Raw genomic sequence first — 12,854 nt, 5'->3', positions numbered from 1 at the left:
TGCTCGCTCATTTATGGGTCTTGTACGGGACTTTAATGGGTCGTAGATGGGCCTTTAATGAAAATCATACGTTTTATGGGCTGACCATAATGGGCCGTTAATAGGCCGTATTTGGTGATGCTATGAAAATGGCCCAACAGACTAACGGTCCACAAACGAGCCGACTGTAACGACGGGCTGAATTTGGCCCACAAACAGAAAATGACAGTAACGGGCCGTAAGTAACCGAATGTTGCAAATGAGCCCAAGAATAAATGGGCCCTCAAAAGGCCGAAAGTTAACTTGGACTAGAAACGGCCCAATGGAATAACAGGCCATTAATGGGTATAAAGTGATACACTGTTCATTACGGGCCAGTTTCACCACGGGCCGTTAATGGGTGTAAAGTAATACACTGTTCATTATGGGCCAGTTTGAGCATGGGCCGCTAATGGGCCAAGAGTTACAAAGGGCCTCATATGGGCCGAAAGACGTCATGGGCTATACATGGGGCAGAAGTGAAAACGGGCTGGAATCATATTTGACGGCCCAGATGACGCTACTGGGCCTAATTCGGATAGGGCGTAACGAGCCTTGGGTTAGCGAGCTGTAAATGGGCTATATGCGAACAGGCCGTTAACAGGCTTTCCATGGGCCGGCCCGCCAGCTTTTAACCAAGTCAAATGGGCCGGCCTTTTCACAGGAATGGGCCGCTGTTGGGTCGTGCCACATGTCGACGTATCATAGGCGCCTTCTGTCCAGTGAGTGGATGACATCTATCCCAACGATGAGCCGACACGTGTTTCCTCTAGCCAATGATGATTTTACACGTGGAAAATCCCCATTGGTCGGGGCTGTTAACGGTTTATCGGATCCAAAACCTGACCCGATAGCTTAACGGCGATCCATTACGGTGGATGCCACGTGTCGGTCGCCCTTGACGAAAGCACTTCTGTGACGCGCAATTTATTGTCATGGAAGTGGACACTTCCGTGATGATAATTTTGGTAATGTCATGGAACACTTCTATGACAGCACAGGTATGACTATCTTGATTCTGTCATAAATTTGTCATGGATGTACATGCATGACAAAAAAAGCGACCTACTGTGACAAACACGTATCATCACGGAAGTGTATTTTTTTGTAGTGCAAGGGCGCCTGCGGCACCCGACTGCGGTCATGGCGGTCGCGGGAGCGCACACGCCATCCTAGTGCGACCCTTGCATGCATAGGTAGTGTCGCGCCAGGGCATATGGGTGTACCGCCCGCTCTCGGAGTGTCGTCGGCACCACCCGAGGGGGCAGTCTCAGAAGCCATGGCGATCTAGCCTGTTGTGCCGCTCGTCTCGGTCGTGGCACCTCCGGCCTCAGGGGAGGAGACAGCGGCCCTGATTCCTCCTGCTACTCCAGCCCGGTGTAACGCCCTCGATGCGGCTATATCTCCCACGTGTCGAAGCACGACTTAGAGGAATAACCGCATTGAAAGCAATGTTCTCTTTCCCTTCCGTTTTCCCTGCGGTGCCATTCTAGATCTCGGGACGAGATCCTCTCGTAGTGGTGGAGTGGTGTAACGCCCCGAGACCGATGTGCCACATGTCCTCCAATTATTCGCTGTTGTTGCCTTGTCATTGCTTGCGTGTCATGCATTGCATATCATGTCATCATGTGCATTTCATTTGCATACATGTTCGTCTCATGCATCCGAGCTTTTTCCCCGTTGTCCGTTTTGCATTCCGGCGCTTCGTTCTCCTCCGGTGGTCATTTCTACCTTTCTTTCATGTGTGGGGATTAAACATTTCCGGATTGGACCGAGATTTGCCAAGCGGCCTGGGTTTACTACCGGTAGACCGCCGGTCAAGTTTCGTATCATTTGGACTTCGTTTGATACTCCTACGGTTAACCGAGGGACCGAAAAGGCCTCGTGTATGTTGCAGCCCAACACCCCTCCAAAGTGGCCCAAAACCCACCTAAACCTGCTCCATCATCTCGGTTGTTCGATCACGATCGCGTGGCCGAAAACCGCACCTCATTTGGACTCTCCTAACTCCCTCTACCTATAAATATGTGCAACCCTCCGAAATTCGCGGTGCAAACCCTAGATCCCTCCCTCTCCTCGCGCGCCGGACAAAAACATCGCCGGCGGACATGTCCGTTTCAACCTCGCCGCCGGCCGCATCCTCGTCAAGTTCCACCGGATCCGGGGTCCTCAGGCCCGGATCTGCCCGTTCCCGACCATGTCGGCCTCCCCGCGTCCTCGAACCCTCCCGCCGGAGCCCTGCGTCGCCGGCGCCGCCATGGCCTCGCTCGGTTTCCGGTGGAGGAGACGACGAGCGCCCGCATGGGCCTCCTCCCCGCGAGATGGGCCTCCTCGAGCCGGCCCGATCCACTTCTCTTCCCTCTCCGGGCCGAAGCCCACGGGGTGAGCTAACCCTATCCTCCGCCCTGTGCGCATTTTACTATTTGACGCTCACCGAAATTCCACTAAGTCCTCGAGTTTTCCATGTTTCATATGCCCATATTAATCATGTCGTAACTCCTCATCCGTAGCTCCGTTTTGGGCATATAGCATATCAAAATGTTTGTCTCGGAGAGCACATCATTTCATTCCATTGCATAATTTTCATTTGAGTTCATCTTGATGCCCGAAATTCTGTTAGAAGAGTGCTACTTGAGATAATTGTCAGATCCGCTACTCCAATTAGATATTTGTCTTTTTTTTGCCATGATTATTGTGTGCATGATATGCCCATGAGCTCTACATATGTTTTGTTAAGGGTTTTGCCATCTTTCCAGAGGTGTAACCCATGTATTTTTGTGATGTGTGTGGTGACTAGCACAAGCTTGCAAAGTGAGGCACTTGTTAATGCTGATTTCAGGGACTTAGCATTTCCACTAAGTCTTTGACCTGTTTATCTCATATGGCCATATGTTCATGTTGTTTCCTAGTGATCCGTGCCTCTTTTGAGGATGATCCGTAAGGATGTTTTGTTAATCTTGTAGTGCTCTATCCATCCATGTCTTTGTTTGCAATTATGGAGCACCCTAGCTTGAGTCAATCAAGCTCTACTTTTGCTATTTCGTGGATCTGGGCAGATTGTCTACTTGTTAGCAATTTTGCCGAGGATGTTGTAGTTGATCTGTGCATGCTATGTTATTGTTCTTGCCATGTCTAGCTTGTATTTTGTTTATTCTTGATGGGTGTATGCTTAGATTATCATGACTTGCTCTGTAGTGAGTGCATCGAGCTCGTAAACATGCCTGTTTTCACCATGACTTGATATCTGTTTTCGGCATGCTCCAGTTTTCACCAAGTCTGAGAACTGATTATGTTTTCGCCATGTTCACATGCTTGCAATTGTATTTTATGATCCCTTTTGGCTCAAGGTCACTAAGGGACTTTTGTTAAGCTCTTTGAGTAGCTCCATGCCATGCTTTACTTTGCCATGTTCAGGTCCTGTAGCATATAGTTTTGTTGCTCCGAAGAGTGCTATCTGATCTGAAATTCCAGGCTTGTGTTAATTTCACTAAGTCTGAGATCTGTTTACCATATGCATTTTTCCATGCTTGTTTGAACCTGTTAATGGATGAATTGGCCATAGCTCAGTGCTAGACTTTTGTTAAGCATCATGAATCCATCCCTGCCATGTATTTTTTTGTCATGTTTGGGTGCTGTAGCTTGCTCATCTCATTGCATTTAGATGGCTACTTGCTGTAAATCGCAGAACATGGTCATATTTAAATTGCTTGCCATTTCCAAACCGTAACTCCGATTCCGGTGTTCTTTATATTGTTTTCAAGCGATTTCATCTCATCTTTCCAGTGGCACACTTGGTTTTCCAAGTTGAGGCCAGGTTCATGAATTCCTTGTCACATCTTGCATATGCATCCTGCACCGCATCCCGCATATCATACCATGTTCATGTGTTGGTTGTTTACTATATTGTGTGCTTCTTTTCCGGTGTTGGCTTCTTCGGGTTGGTTCCGATAATGTCGCGTTTGTGAGGACCCGTTCGTCTACGTCCGTTTGTCTTCTTCATGGACTCGTTCTTCTTCCTTGCAGGATTTCAGGCAAGATGATCATACCCTCGAAATCACTTCTATCTTTGCTTGCTTAGTTGCTCGCTCTTTTGCTATGCCTATGCTGCGATACCTATCACTTGCTTATCATGCCACCCATATTGTTGAACCAAGCCTCTAACCCACCTTGTCCCAGCAAACCGTTGTTTGGCTATGTTACCGCTTTGCTCAGCCCCTCTTATAGCGTTGTTAGTTGCAGGTGAAGATTGAAGTTTGTTCCTTGTTGGAACATGGAGATGTTGTTCCTTGTTGGAACATGTTTACTTTTTGGGATATCACAATATATCTTATTTAATTAATGCATCTATATACTTGGTAAAGGGTGGAAGGCTCGGCCTTATGCCTGGTGTTTTGTTCCACTCTTGCCGCCCTAGTTTCCGTCATATCGGTGTTATGTTCCCGGATTTTTGCGTTCCTTACGTAGTTGGGTTATAATGGGAACCCCTTGACAGTTCGCCTTGAGTAAAGCTCTTCCAGCAATGCCCAACATTGGTTTTACCATTTGCCACCTAGCCTGTTCTTTTCCCTTGGGAGTCGCGCTCCTGAGGGTCATCATTATTTTAACCCCCCCCCCCCCGGGCCAGTGCTCCTCTGAGTGTTGGTCCAACTGAGCAATGTCCGGGGCTACCAGGGGCAACTCTGGGCTGGCCTACCGACGTCTGGCTCATCTGAGTGTGCCCTGAGAAAGATATATGTGCAGCTCCTATCGGGATTTGTCGGCACATTCGGACGGTGTTGCTGGTTTAGTTTTACCCTGTCGAAATGTCTTGTAGAACCGGGATACCGAGTCTGATCGGAATGTCTCGGGAGGAGGTCTATTCCTTCATTGACCGTGAGAGCTTGTGATGGGCTAAGTTGGGACACCCCTGCAGGGATTCGAACTTTCGAAAGCCGTGCCCGCGGTTATGGGCAGATGGGAATTTGTTAATGTCCGGTTGTAGATAACTTGAACCTTAACTTAATTAAAATGAGTCAACTGCGTGTATAACCGTGATGGTCTCTTTCCGGCGAAGTCCGGGAAGAGAACACGGTGTTGGAGTTATGCTTGACGTAGGTTGTTTTAGGATCACTTCTTGATCATACTTTTATCGACCGTGCCTTGCCTTCTCTTCTCGCTCTCATTTGCGTATGTTAGCCACCATATATGCTAGTCGCTTGCTGCAGCTCCACCTCATACTTTTACCTTACCCATAAGCTTAAATAGTCTTGATCGCGAGGGTGCGAGATTGCTGAGTCCCCGTGGCTCACAGATACTTCCAAACCAGCTTGCAGGTGCCGATGAGTCTGTGCAGATGACGCAACCCAGCTCAGGAGGAGCTCGTTGAAGATCTTGTCCTTTGTGTTGTTTCGTTCTAGTTGATCGGTAGTGGTGCCCAGTTGGGGTCGATCGGGGACCATGTCGCATTTGGGGTTCTTCTTTTATTTTGGTTCCGTAGTCGGACCTTGATTGTATCTGGACGATGTAATGCTTTATTCATGTAATTGTGTGAAGTGGCGATTGTAAGCCAACTATGTATCTCTTTCCCTTATGTATTACATGGGTTGTGTGAAGATTACCTCACTTGCGACATTTCTTTCAATGCGGTTATGCCTCTAAGTCGTGCTTCGACATGTGGGAGATATAGCCGCATCGAGGGCGTTACACCCGTCCTCCGGACGCGACAGATCTCAGCCCATTGCCCGGCCTCAGACCTCCTCGGGATTCGCGACCATGGCGGTTGACCAGGCAACCCCCGATCGCCCGGAGCAGGAGCTGGTCAAGAGGGGCGGTCATGACCCCCTGCGCTCCTGATGGAGGGCGCCGCGCGTCCCGCGAGAACGGTGACGGCGACCGAGAGTGCTGTGATGGCTCCTCCATGGCCAACCCTCAAGCTTATGAGCTACGACCCCCTGATCAGGGGTGAGGCCTTGACCGACGCCCGCGCCGCACTTGATCCGCTCATGGTGGACCTCTAGGGTGCCGAAGAGCGCCTCGAGCAGGAGCACCTGAAACTGGCCGCAGGATGGTGCGAGTTGTCCCCGTCCCACAAGGCGACCAAAGACGGGGCCGAAGCTCTCGCCGCCGAGAGCAAGAAGGAGGCCGATGAGGCACGGGCAGCCTGCAACGCAGCACTTGACGAGGCGAAGATGGCCGCCAAGCACTGCCATGAAGCGGAGGCCATCTTAAAGGCGCTCCAGGAGGAGCAAGCCACTCGCGCGCAATGACTCCAGTAGCTGGAAGACGGCCTCAAGGCTCGCGAGGCGAGGCTCCGGATCGTGACTCCATGCTGTCGAAGGTGACCGTTGACCAAGTTGAAGAGAGAGAGCGCCTAGCCAAGCTGAAGGAGGAGGTGGCCCAAGCCCAAGCGTCCCACGCCACACACATCTCTGAAGCGACAGCCCGGATGGACGCCAGGGAGAAGATCCTTGCCGACGCTAAGGGGAAAACAGCTGCAGAGCGTGATGCCTTCCCTTCCCTCGAGATCAAGGCTCGCCACGTGCTACAGTCCATCTGTCGAGGAGGATTCAAGGCCCCGCTCGCGACACCTGAGGGCGGCTACGCAGGGCTCACTTCCAAGCTTTCCGAGGAACTCGAGGGCGCCGCCGCCAAGGTGGACTCCATCCTAGAAGGTGAGTGTCGCGACCTCTTCTCTGTGGCAGTAACTCGTGTCTTCAGCCACCTTTACATTCTCGACCCCGGCTTCAACTTCGACGCAGTGATTGGACCGGTTGCTCCTGAGTCCCACGCCAGCACGGCGACAATCGTGAAGAGCCACATGGACACGCTGGTGGGGAAGTTCATCTGCAACCCCAACGCCGATCCTCCAGCGGCCGAGGCAAGCGGCAGCGACGGTGGCGGTAGCGACGTCAAGGATGAGTCCACCATTGTTGAGGCATGCGGCGGCGACGGCCATGGTGACGGTGGCGGCTCCACCTAGAGTTTATCCTGCAATACTTTTCATGCCTCGTGGAGGCGTAAGACTTTGCTTGAAGTTGCAAAACATTTTATGCTTGTAATAATTGTTCGAACTTTGCGATTTCCTTTCCATGCTTGGTTTCCTTCTCGTTTGACTTTGTGCTTTACGTCGGCGGGGCCTAGCCCCGCGCATACCTCGGCCGCCGTTGGGGTGTCTGGTCACGATGCCAAGACGAAACCAAGGGGTGAGGGGCTACGTGACTAGTGAGGCCCCTGAGTCGCGATGCTCAGGGGTCCCCCTTGACGTGCGAGCGGCCCTCATGAAGGAAGCATGGGCAGCGACGAGGTTAATCTGGGGTCCTCCATACCTTTCCTCATCAGTGTTCGCTTGAGAGGGACGCAGGAAGACCAGGTACCAGGGACCTAGTAAGGTGGCATGCGCCAGGCCTAGCCTGAGCGTAGGTACCATGTCCAGCCCCCTCGCGCATGCATCCTAGGGGGAATACTGTAAGCAGTACCGCGTGAAGAGCCGAGAGGCCATCCTGAGGTTGGTGCAACCCATAGGGCGCCCTTAGTTGTTTATCCACCGGCTTGGTGCATGTAGCTTCCACTAGGCCTGGTCATGGTCGTGGTTCGACCGAATCCGCCAGCGCGGAGCATGGGGCTACCACTGGGCATGGGTAGGGAGCTCTGTGTTAGAGTCTCCGGGCGTGTACAACCCTATGTCGTTCATACGCGTGGTTGGCACGACAGAACTTGGAGGAGGTGTATCTGGGCACTCATGAGCCAGCGCGGGACTCAGGAGGCCCTACCTCAAGGCGGGTTGCGCCTGGACTTTTGGCGCATGGCATGCGTAAAAAACCTGTGTGGTAGGGAGAACCTGCGCCGAGTGAACCTCCGGAGGCTGCCACATGAGAAGGCTGGACACCAATGACCCGATGGAGGTGACGTGAACGGGGTTGATACGTCTCCAACGTATCTATAATTTCTGATTGTTCCATGTTGTTATATTATCATCTTGGATGTTTTACAATCATTTTATAGCAACTTTATATCATTTTTTGGGACTAACCTATTGACATAGTGCGTAGTGCCAGTTGTTCTTTTTTGCTTGTTTTTTACTTCACAGAAAATCAATACCAAGCGGAGTCCAAATGCGATGAAACTTTTTGGAGCTTTTTCCGGACCAGAAGAAACACAATGGGCCAAGGAAGTACTAGAGGGGGCTTCAGGAGAGCACAACCCACCTGGGCGCGCCTGGGGGCCCAGGCGCGCCCTGGTGGGGTGTGCCCGCCTCGGCCGTCTCCCACACTGCCTCTTTGCTCTATAAATACCCTGATCCAAAAACCTTAGGGGAGTCGACGAAACACAATTCCAGCCGCCGCAAGTTCCAGAAACCACAGGTCCAATCTAGACGCCATCACGGAGGGGCTCATCATCCTCATTGGTGCATCTTCGATATGATGCGTGAGTAGTTCATTGTAGACCTTCAGGTCTGTAGTTAGTAGCTAGATGGCTTCCTCTCTCTCTCTCTTTTGATTCACAATACAATTGTCTCTTGGAGATCTATTTGATGTAACTCTTTTTGTGGTGTGTTTGTTGGAATCCGATGAACTTTGAGTTTATGATCAGATCTATTTTATCCATGAAAATTATTTGAGTTTTGATCTCTTATATGCATGATTGCTTATAGCCTCGTATTTCATCTTTAAATCTTTGGTTTAGTTAGGCCAACTAGATCGATTTTTCTTGCCATGGGAAGAGGTGCTTTGTGATGGGTTCGATCTTACGGTGCTCAATCCCAGTGAAAGAAGGGGACATGACACGTATGTATTGTTGCTATTAAGGATAACAAGATGGGGTCTATTTCGACATGAATAGACCTTGTCTATATCATGTCATCGTTCTTATTGCATTACTCCGTTTTTTCATGAACTTAATACACTAGATGCATGCTGGATAGCGGTCGATGTGTGGAGTAATAGTAATAGATGCAGACAGGAGTCGGTCTACTAACCTTGGACGTGATGCCTATATAGTGATCATTGCCTGGATATCGTCATAATTATTTGAAAGTTCTATCAATTGCCCAACAGTAATTTGTTTACCCACCGTATGCTATTTTTCTCGAGAGAAGCCACTAGTGAAATCTACGACCCCCGGGTCTATTCTTTATCATATTTGCCTTCGAGATCTATTTCTATTCGCTTTTATTTTCAGATCTATTAATCCAAAAAAACCAAAATACCTTGTTGCATTTTTTGTTATTTATTTTATTTCGCGTTTCCGCGAGATCTATTTATCCAATCTACTACAAATGTATCTATCTTTTTACCCGGGAGGGATTGACAACCCCTCTTACGTGTCGGGTTGCAAGTATTTGTTCTTTGTGTGCAGATATCGTTTACATAGTGTTGCGTAGTTCTCCTACTGTTTCGATAACTTTGGTCTCATCACTGAGGGAAATACCTACCGTACATGTGCTGCATCATCCCTTTCTCTTTGGGGAAATACCGATGTAGTTCAAGCCGCAACGGTCCACAAGCAATACAACCAAGCAGGAGTAGGATTTTACACCGCACGGTGGCCCGAACTTGGGCAACTCGTTGCGTCCTTGTTGTGCCTAGCTTGTAACCTCGTAGACGCAAAGCCAAGCCTCGAGAACTCGAATCCGGGTTTTTGGAGGATTTCCCATGGTTCAGAATCAATCCCCCGACAGAAGCATTATTATTATATATATTTTTATCATATACCACTGGTGATGTTCGAAACTCTATAATATTTGACCGATGTCCTAACTTTGTTCAAAGATTGGATGGGATCAAATTCTTACTTTTCTTTCTTAGGACGATGAAATAGGTTTGAGCCAAGACCTCTCATGATGCTTCTACCCCTCTTTCTTCAAGTTCCTTCCTATTGTGGGCACAAGTAGTCTTAGAGCGTGTTCGGCAGCTCACTCGCTTCCCAAATCCTCAACTCCAGGACTGGAGCGCACCCGAACGGGTCAACTCTTGGCTATTCCATATAGAAGCAACGACCCGGCGCAGTGCTAAATTGCAGGATCGATGGAGTTGGGAAAACGGAGCTCCACAGAAACTAGGAAGCGGGAGTTGAAGAATATTACTTTGTGCTGCCACCGCCAAGTGACTCTCTCGACCGAGCATCACGTACCGATTCGCTCTCAGGTCGTCTCTCTTGCTGCGAGCAGTCCCTCCCCGACCAGGCTTATGGCCCAGCCCATCTTTTTCCAACCTTTTACATTGCCAGCCTGCTACTGATGGGCCACAAAGAGGTGATTTCATGGGCTTGAGGCTCGCTCCCTGGCGCGAGGGAGAAGACGTGATGCCGAACGGATCGCTCACTCCAAGATCAATCGTGAGAAGCTGGCGCTGGATTTGTGGTGTTGGAGTTGAAGATTTTCTGGGCAGAGGGCTCCTGAACAGGCCCTTAGTATTGTACCAGGTATTGTTATCCAGCTTCAATGCTTTAGCACTTTTGCTTCTAACATTTGAAGATGACTTATATAAAACTAATATCAAGCTCCAATACGGTTTCACTACTGTTATTTTTTGATCTAACACAAAATACCCTCAAGAAACATATTTGTGCAAATTAAACTTTCATTTTTCGTGTCGGCACATCTTTACAAAATTGCTATAATAATATCAAAAAAATGAATGGGCGCAGCAATGCGCGCCATCGATGATATAGCTGCTAGAGAAAACAGAGCTCTATTTATATATCCATTTTTTGCGGGGTCTACTTATATATCCATGATCCCTTCTTTGCACAAATACGAGAGATATGGGTGAGCTGCAAGCACATCCACAATGTATTTCCGTAGGACACTTCAGAGGTGTATTTCCGTATTTCACACCTCTGAATCGGCCACCCAAATGCAAGATTTGCAATCGAGCAGCGAATAGTGAAAAAAACCCAAAAAAAGAAGAAAAACGAAAAAAGTAGACTAATTGGTATCCACAGAGTGTTGCTGCTGGGGCTGCTGGCTTTCCAGGTCCTCGACATGCATTTCCATCGGGTGCGCGTGGTCACCCTGCGTCGGCCTCCGCGCCACCGGCCTCTCCCTGCTCAGCATCCGCATCAGCGACGCGCCGAGCCCACATGGCGGCGCCGAGCTCCCACTTGCAGCACACTCCTTCTCTAGGCCCTGCTTCTCCTGCACCCACGCTGGCGCGGCCGGCGACAGCGGCGGCTCCACCAGGGCGCGGCAGACCGGGCATGACGAGCTGGACGCGAGCCACGTGTCGACGCAGGGGACGTGGAACACGTGCGCGCAGGCCGGCAGCACGCGCACCGCCTCGCCCTCCTGCATGGCGCCGAGGCAGATGGTGCACTCGCTTGCGCCGCTGCCCGGCTCGCCCGTCTCCTGGTACGCCGCGGTTGGCAGCGCCGCGATGGCCGACGGGTCCAGCCCGACCTTGGCCGGCTTGGGGGCCGCCGAGCCGGCCTCCAGCGCGGCCGCGGCTGCCTCCGCCTGCCTGCGGTTCCTGCGGCGGACGCGGCAGATGTAGAGGTGCAGGAGCAGGGAGAGGCCGAGCACGGAGACGAACGCGGCGACGGCCATGGCGATGAGCCGCACGTTGTGTGTCGGCCCCGGTTGCGGGCTCCTGCTGCCGCCGCCGAACCAGGCGGAACCCGGGTCGCTCGCCTTCCCGGACATGGACACCGGCATCGACATGTTGGCTCCGGCGTGCGCTTGCGGCGCGCTCGTTGTTGCTGGTTGGTGGGTGGGATGGCGCCTGGTAGCTCCAGTAGTGGCTAGAGTGGTACAGTACTGTCCCTTGCGATGGAGCTGGTGAAGAATGATGGCGCAGTTGGTGGGGTTTTATAGGTTTCAGGCGTGGGCGCGACGGAGCGGTTGTGCGTGCGTGCCTTAGCGGTGCACCCAGGCGAGCGAGCTCGCGAGCTCGCTCCAGTGCGCGGGGCCGATTCGGATGTCTGTCATGTCACTGTGGGGCAAAGGCGGGGCACGGTTGCGGAAAGCGGTGCAGGTATTTGAAACTCCGACGTGGCCATTCGCGCCCAGCGATGGCGACGCGAATCGGGGCCGATACACCACGATCTTGTAGGTTCCTTTATTTTTAACTCTCGAGATCTCTCTGCCCCCAGCCGGGTGTTGCCGCGGCTTCGCGGGGGAGGCGTACGTGCGAGGCCGTGGTTTTGGGGCGATTAACGGCGTGATTAGTATATTCCGGAGGTGGGGCGCGAATCGACGGTGGCCGCACAGGTTACAGAGGGGAGCTGTGTGGGACAATGGAGGATGGACAGAGATGTGGAGGAGGATCTCTCGGTTGCTCGGCGATGGGTCGTGACGCTCGGCGACTGACTGAGTCTGCGTGGTCGGCTGCCTCGGTGAGAAGTGAGTGCGTTCAGTTTGGTTTGGTTGGTGGTCAGTCCCATGTCGAGCAAGACACTGGCCACTGCAATGGCAGTGAAAGATCCTGTTTCTGCGGCTGGCGCCAGTTTGACAAACAGTTGGCACTATCATCATCAGGCGTTTGGTCTGTACAGTTCGATCGATTATGACTGCACCCCGAACCTCCTCTACTGCCATGCCGACTGAAAAGAGTGCATACTTGGTGTTAACGGCTGGGCTACAGGGCGGCATAGCAATAAGTGTGACGGCTTAGGGCACATCTCAAATAAGCATCAAATGCATCTGTATAAACAACTACATTATTGATTTATTTTTGTGAGAAAGAGATTTTTCTCTCCATTTCATTTAACTGAAACCAGGTGTCTTTGAACTTACAAAGCAGCAAGAAAGTGAAAGGCAGCAAGTAAAGCTATCCGATTAAATCCATGTTTAAGATCAAAGCAAAAGGAAAGAATTCGCAACAACCTGTTTTTCTGCAAGATAGACCAAGAGGTGAGCCAAT

The 12,854-nt window shown here is 51.1% G+C and overlaps 1 protein-coding gene across 1 annotated transcript; it reads right to left on the bottom strand.

Moving 5' to 3' along the window:
* Window positions 1-10,554: 10,554 nt before the first annotated feature.
* LOC123058578 (RING-H2 finger protein ATL74-like) lies at window positions 10,555-11,881 on the bottom strand. Its single transcript, XM_044481285.1, has one exon. It carries the CDS (start codon window positions 11,651-11,653, stop codon window positions 10,922-10,924), a length of 732 nt encoding a protein of 243 aa, XP_044337220.1. The 5' UTR covers window positions 11,654-11,881; the 3' UTR covers window positions 10,555-10,921.
* Between the last annotated feature and the right edge of the window lie 973 nt (window positions 11,882-12,854).

The sequence above is a fragment of the Triticum aestivum genome, chromosome 3A, assembly GCF_018294505.1.
Source record: "Triticum aestivum cultivar Chinese Spring chromosome 3A, IWGSC CS RefSeq v2.1, whole genome shotgun sequence".
Classification (NCBI taxonomy): Eukaryota; Viridiplantae; Streptophyta; class Magnoliopsida; order Poales; family Poaceae; genus Triticum; species Triticum aestivum.
The sequence above is the reverse complement of the archived record's forward strand: the minus strand, read 5'-3'. Positions and strand labels throughout refer to the sequence as shown.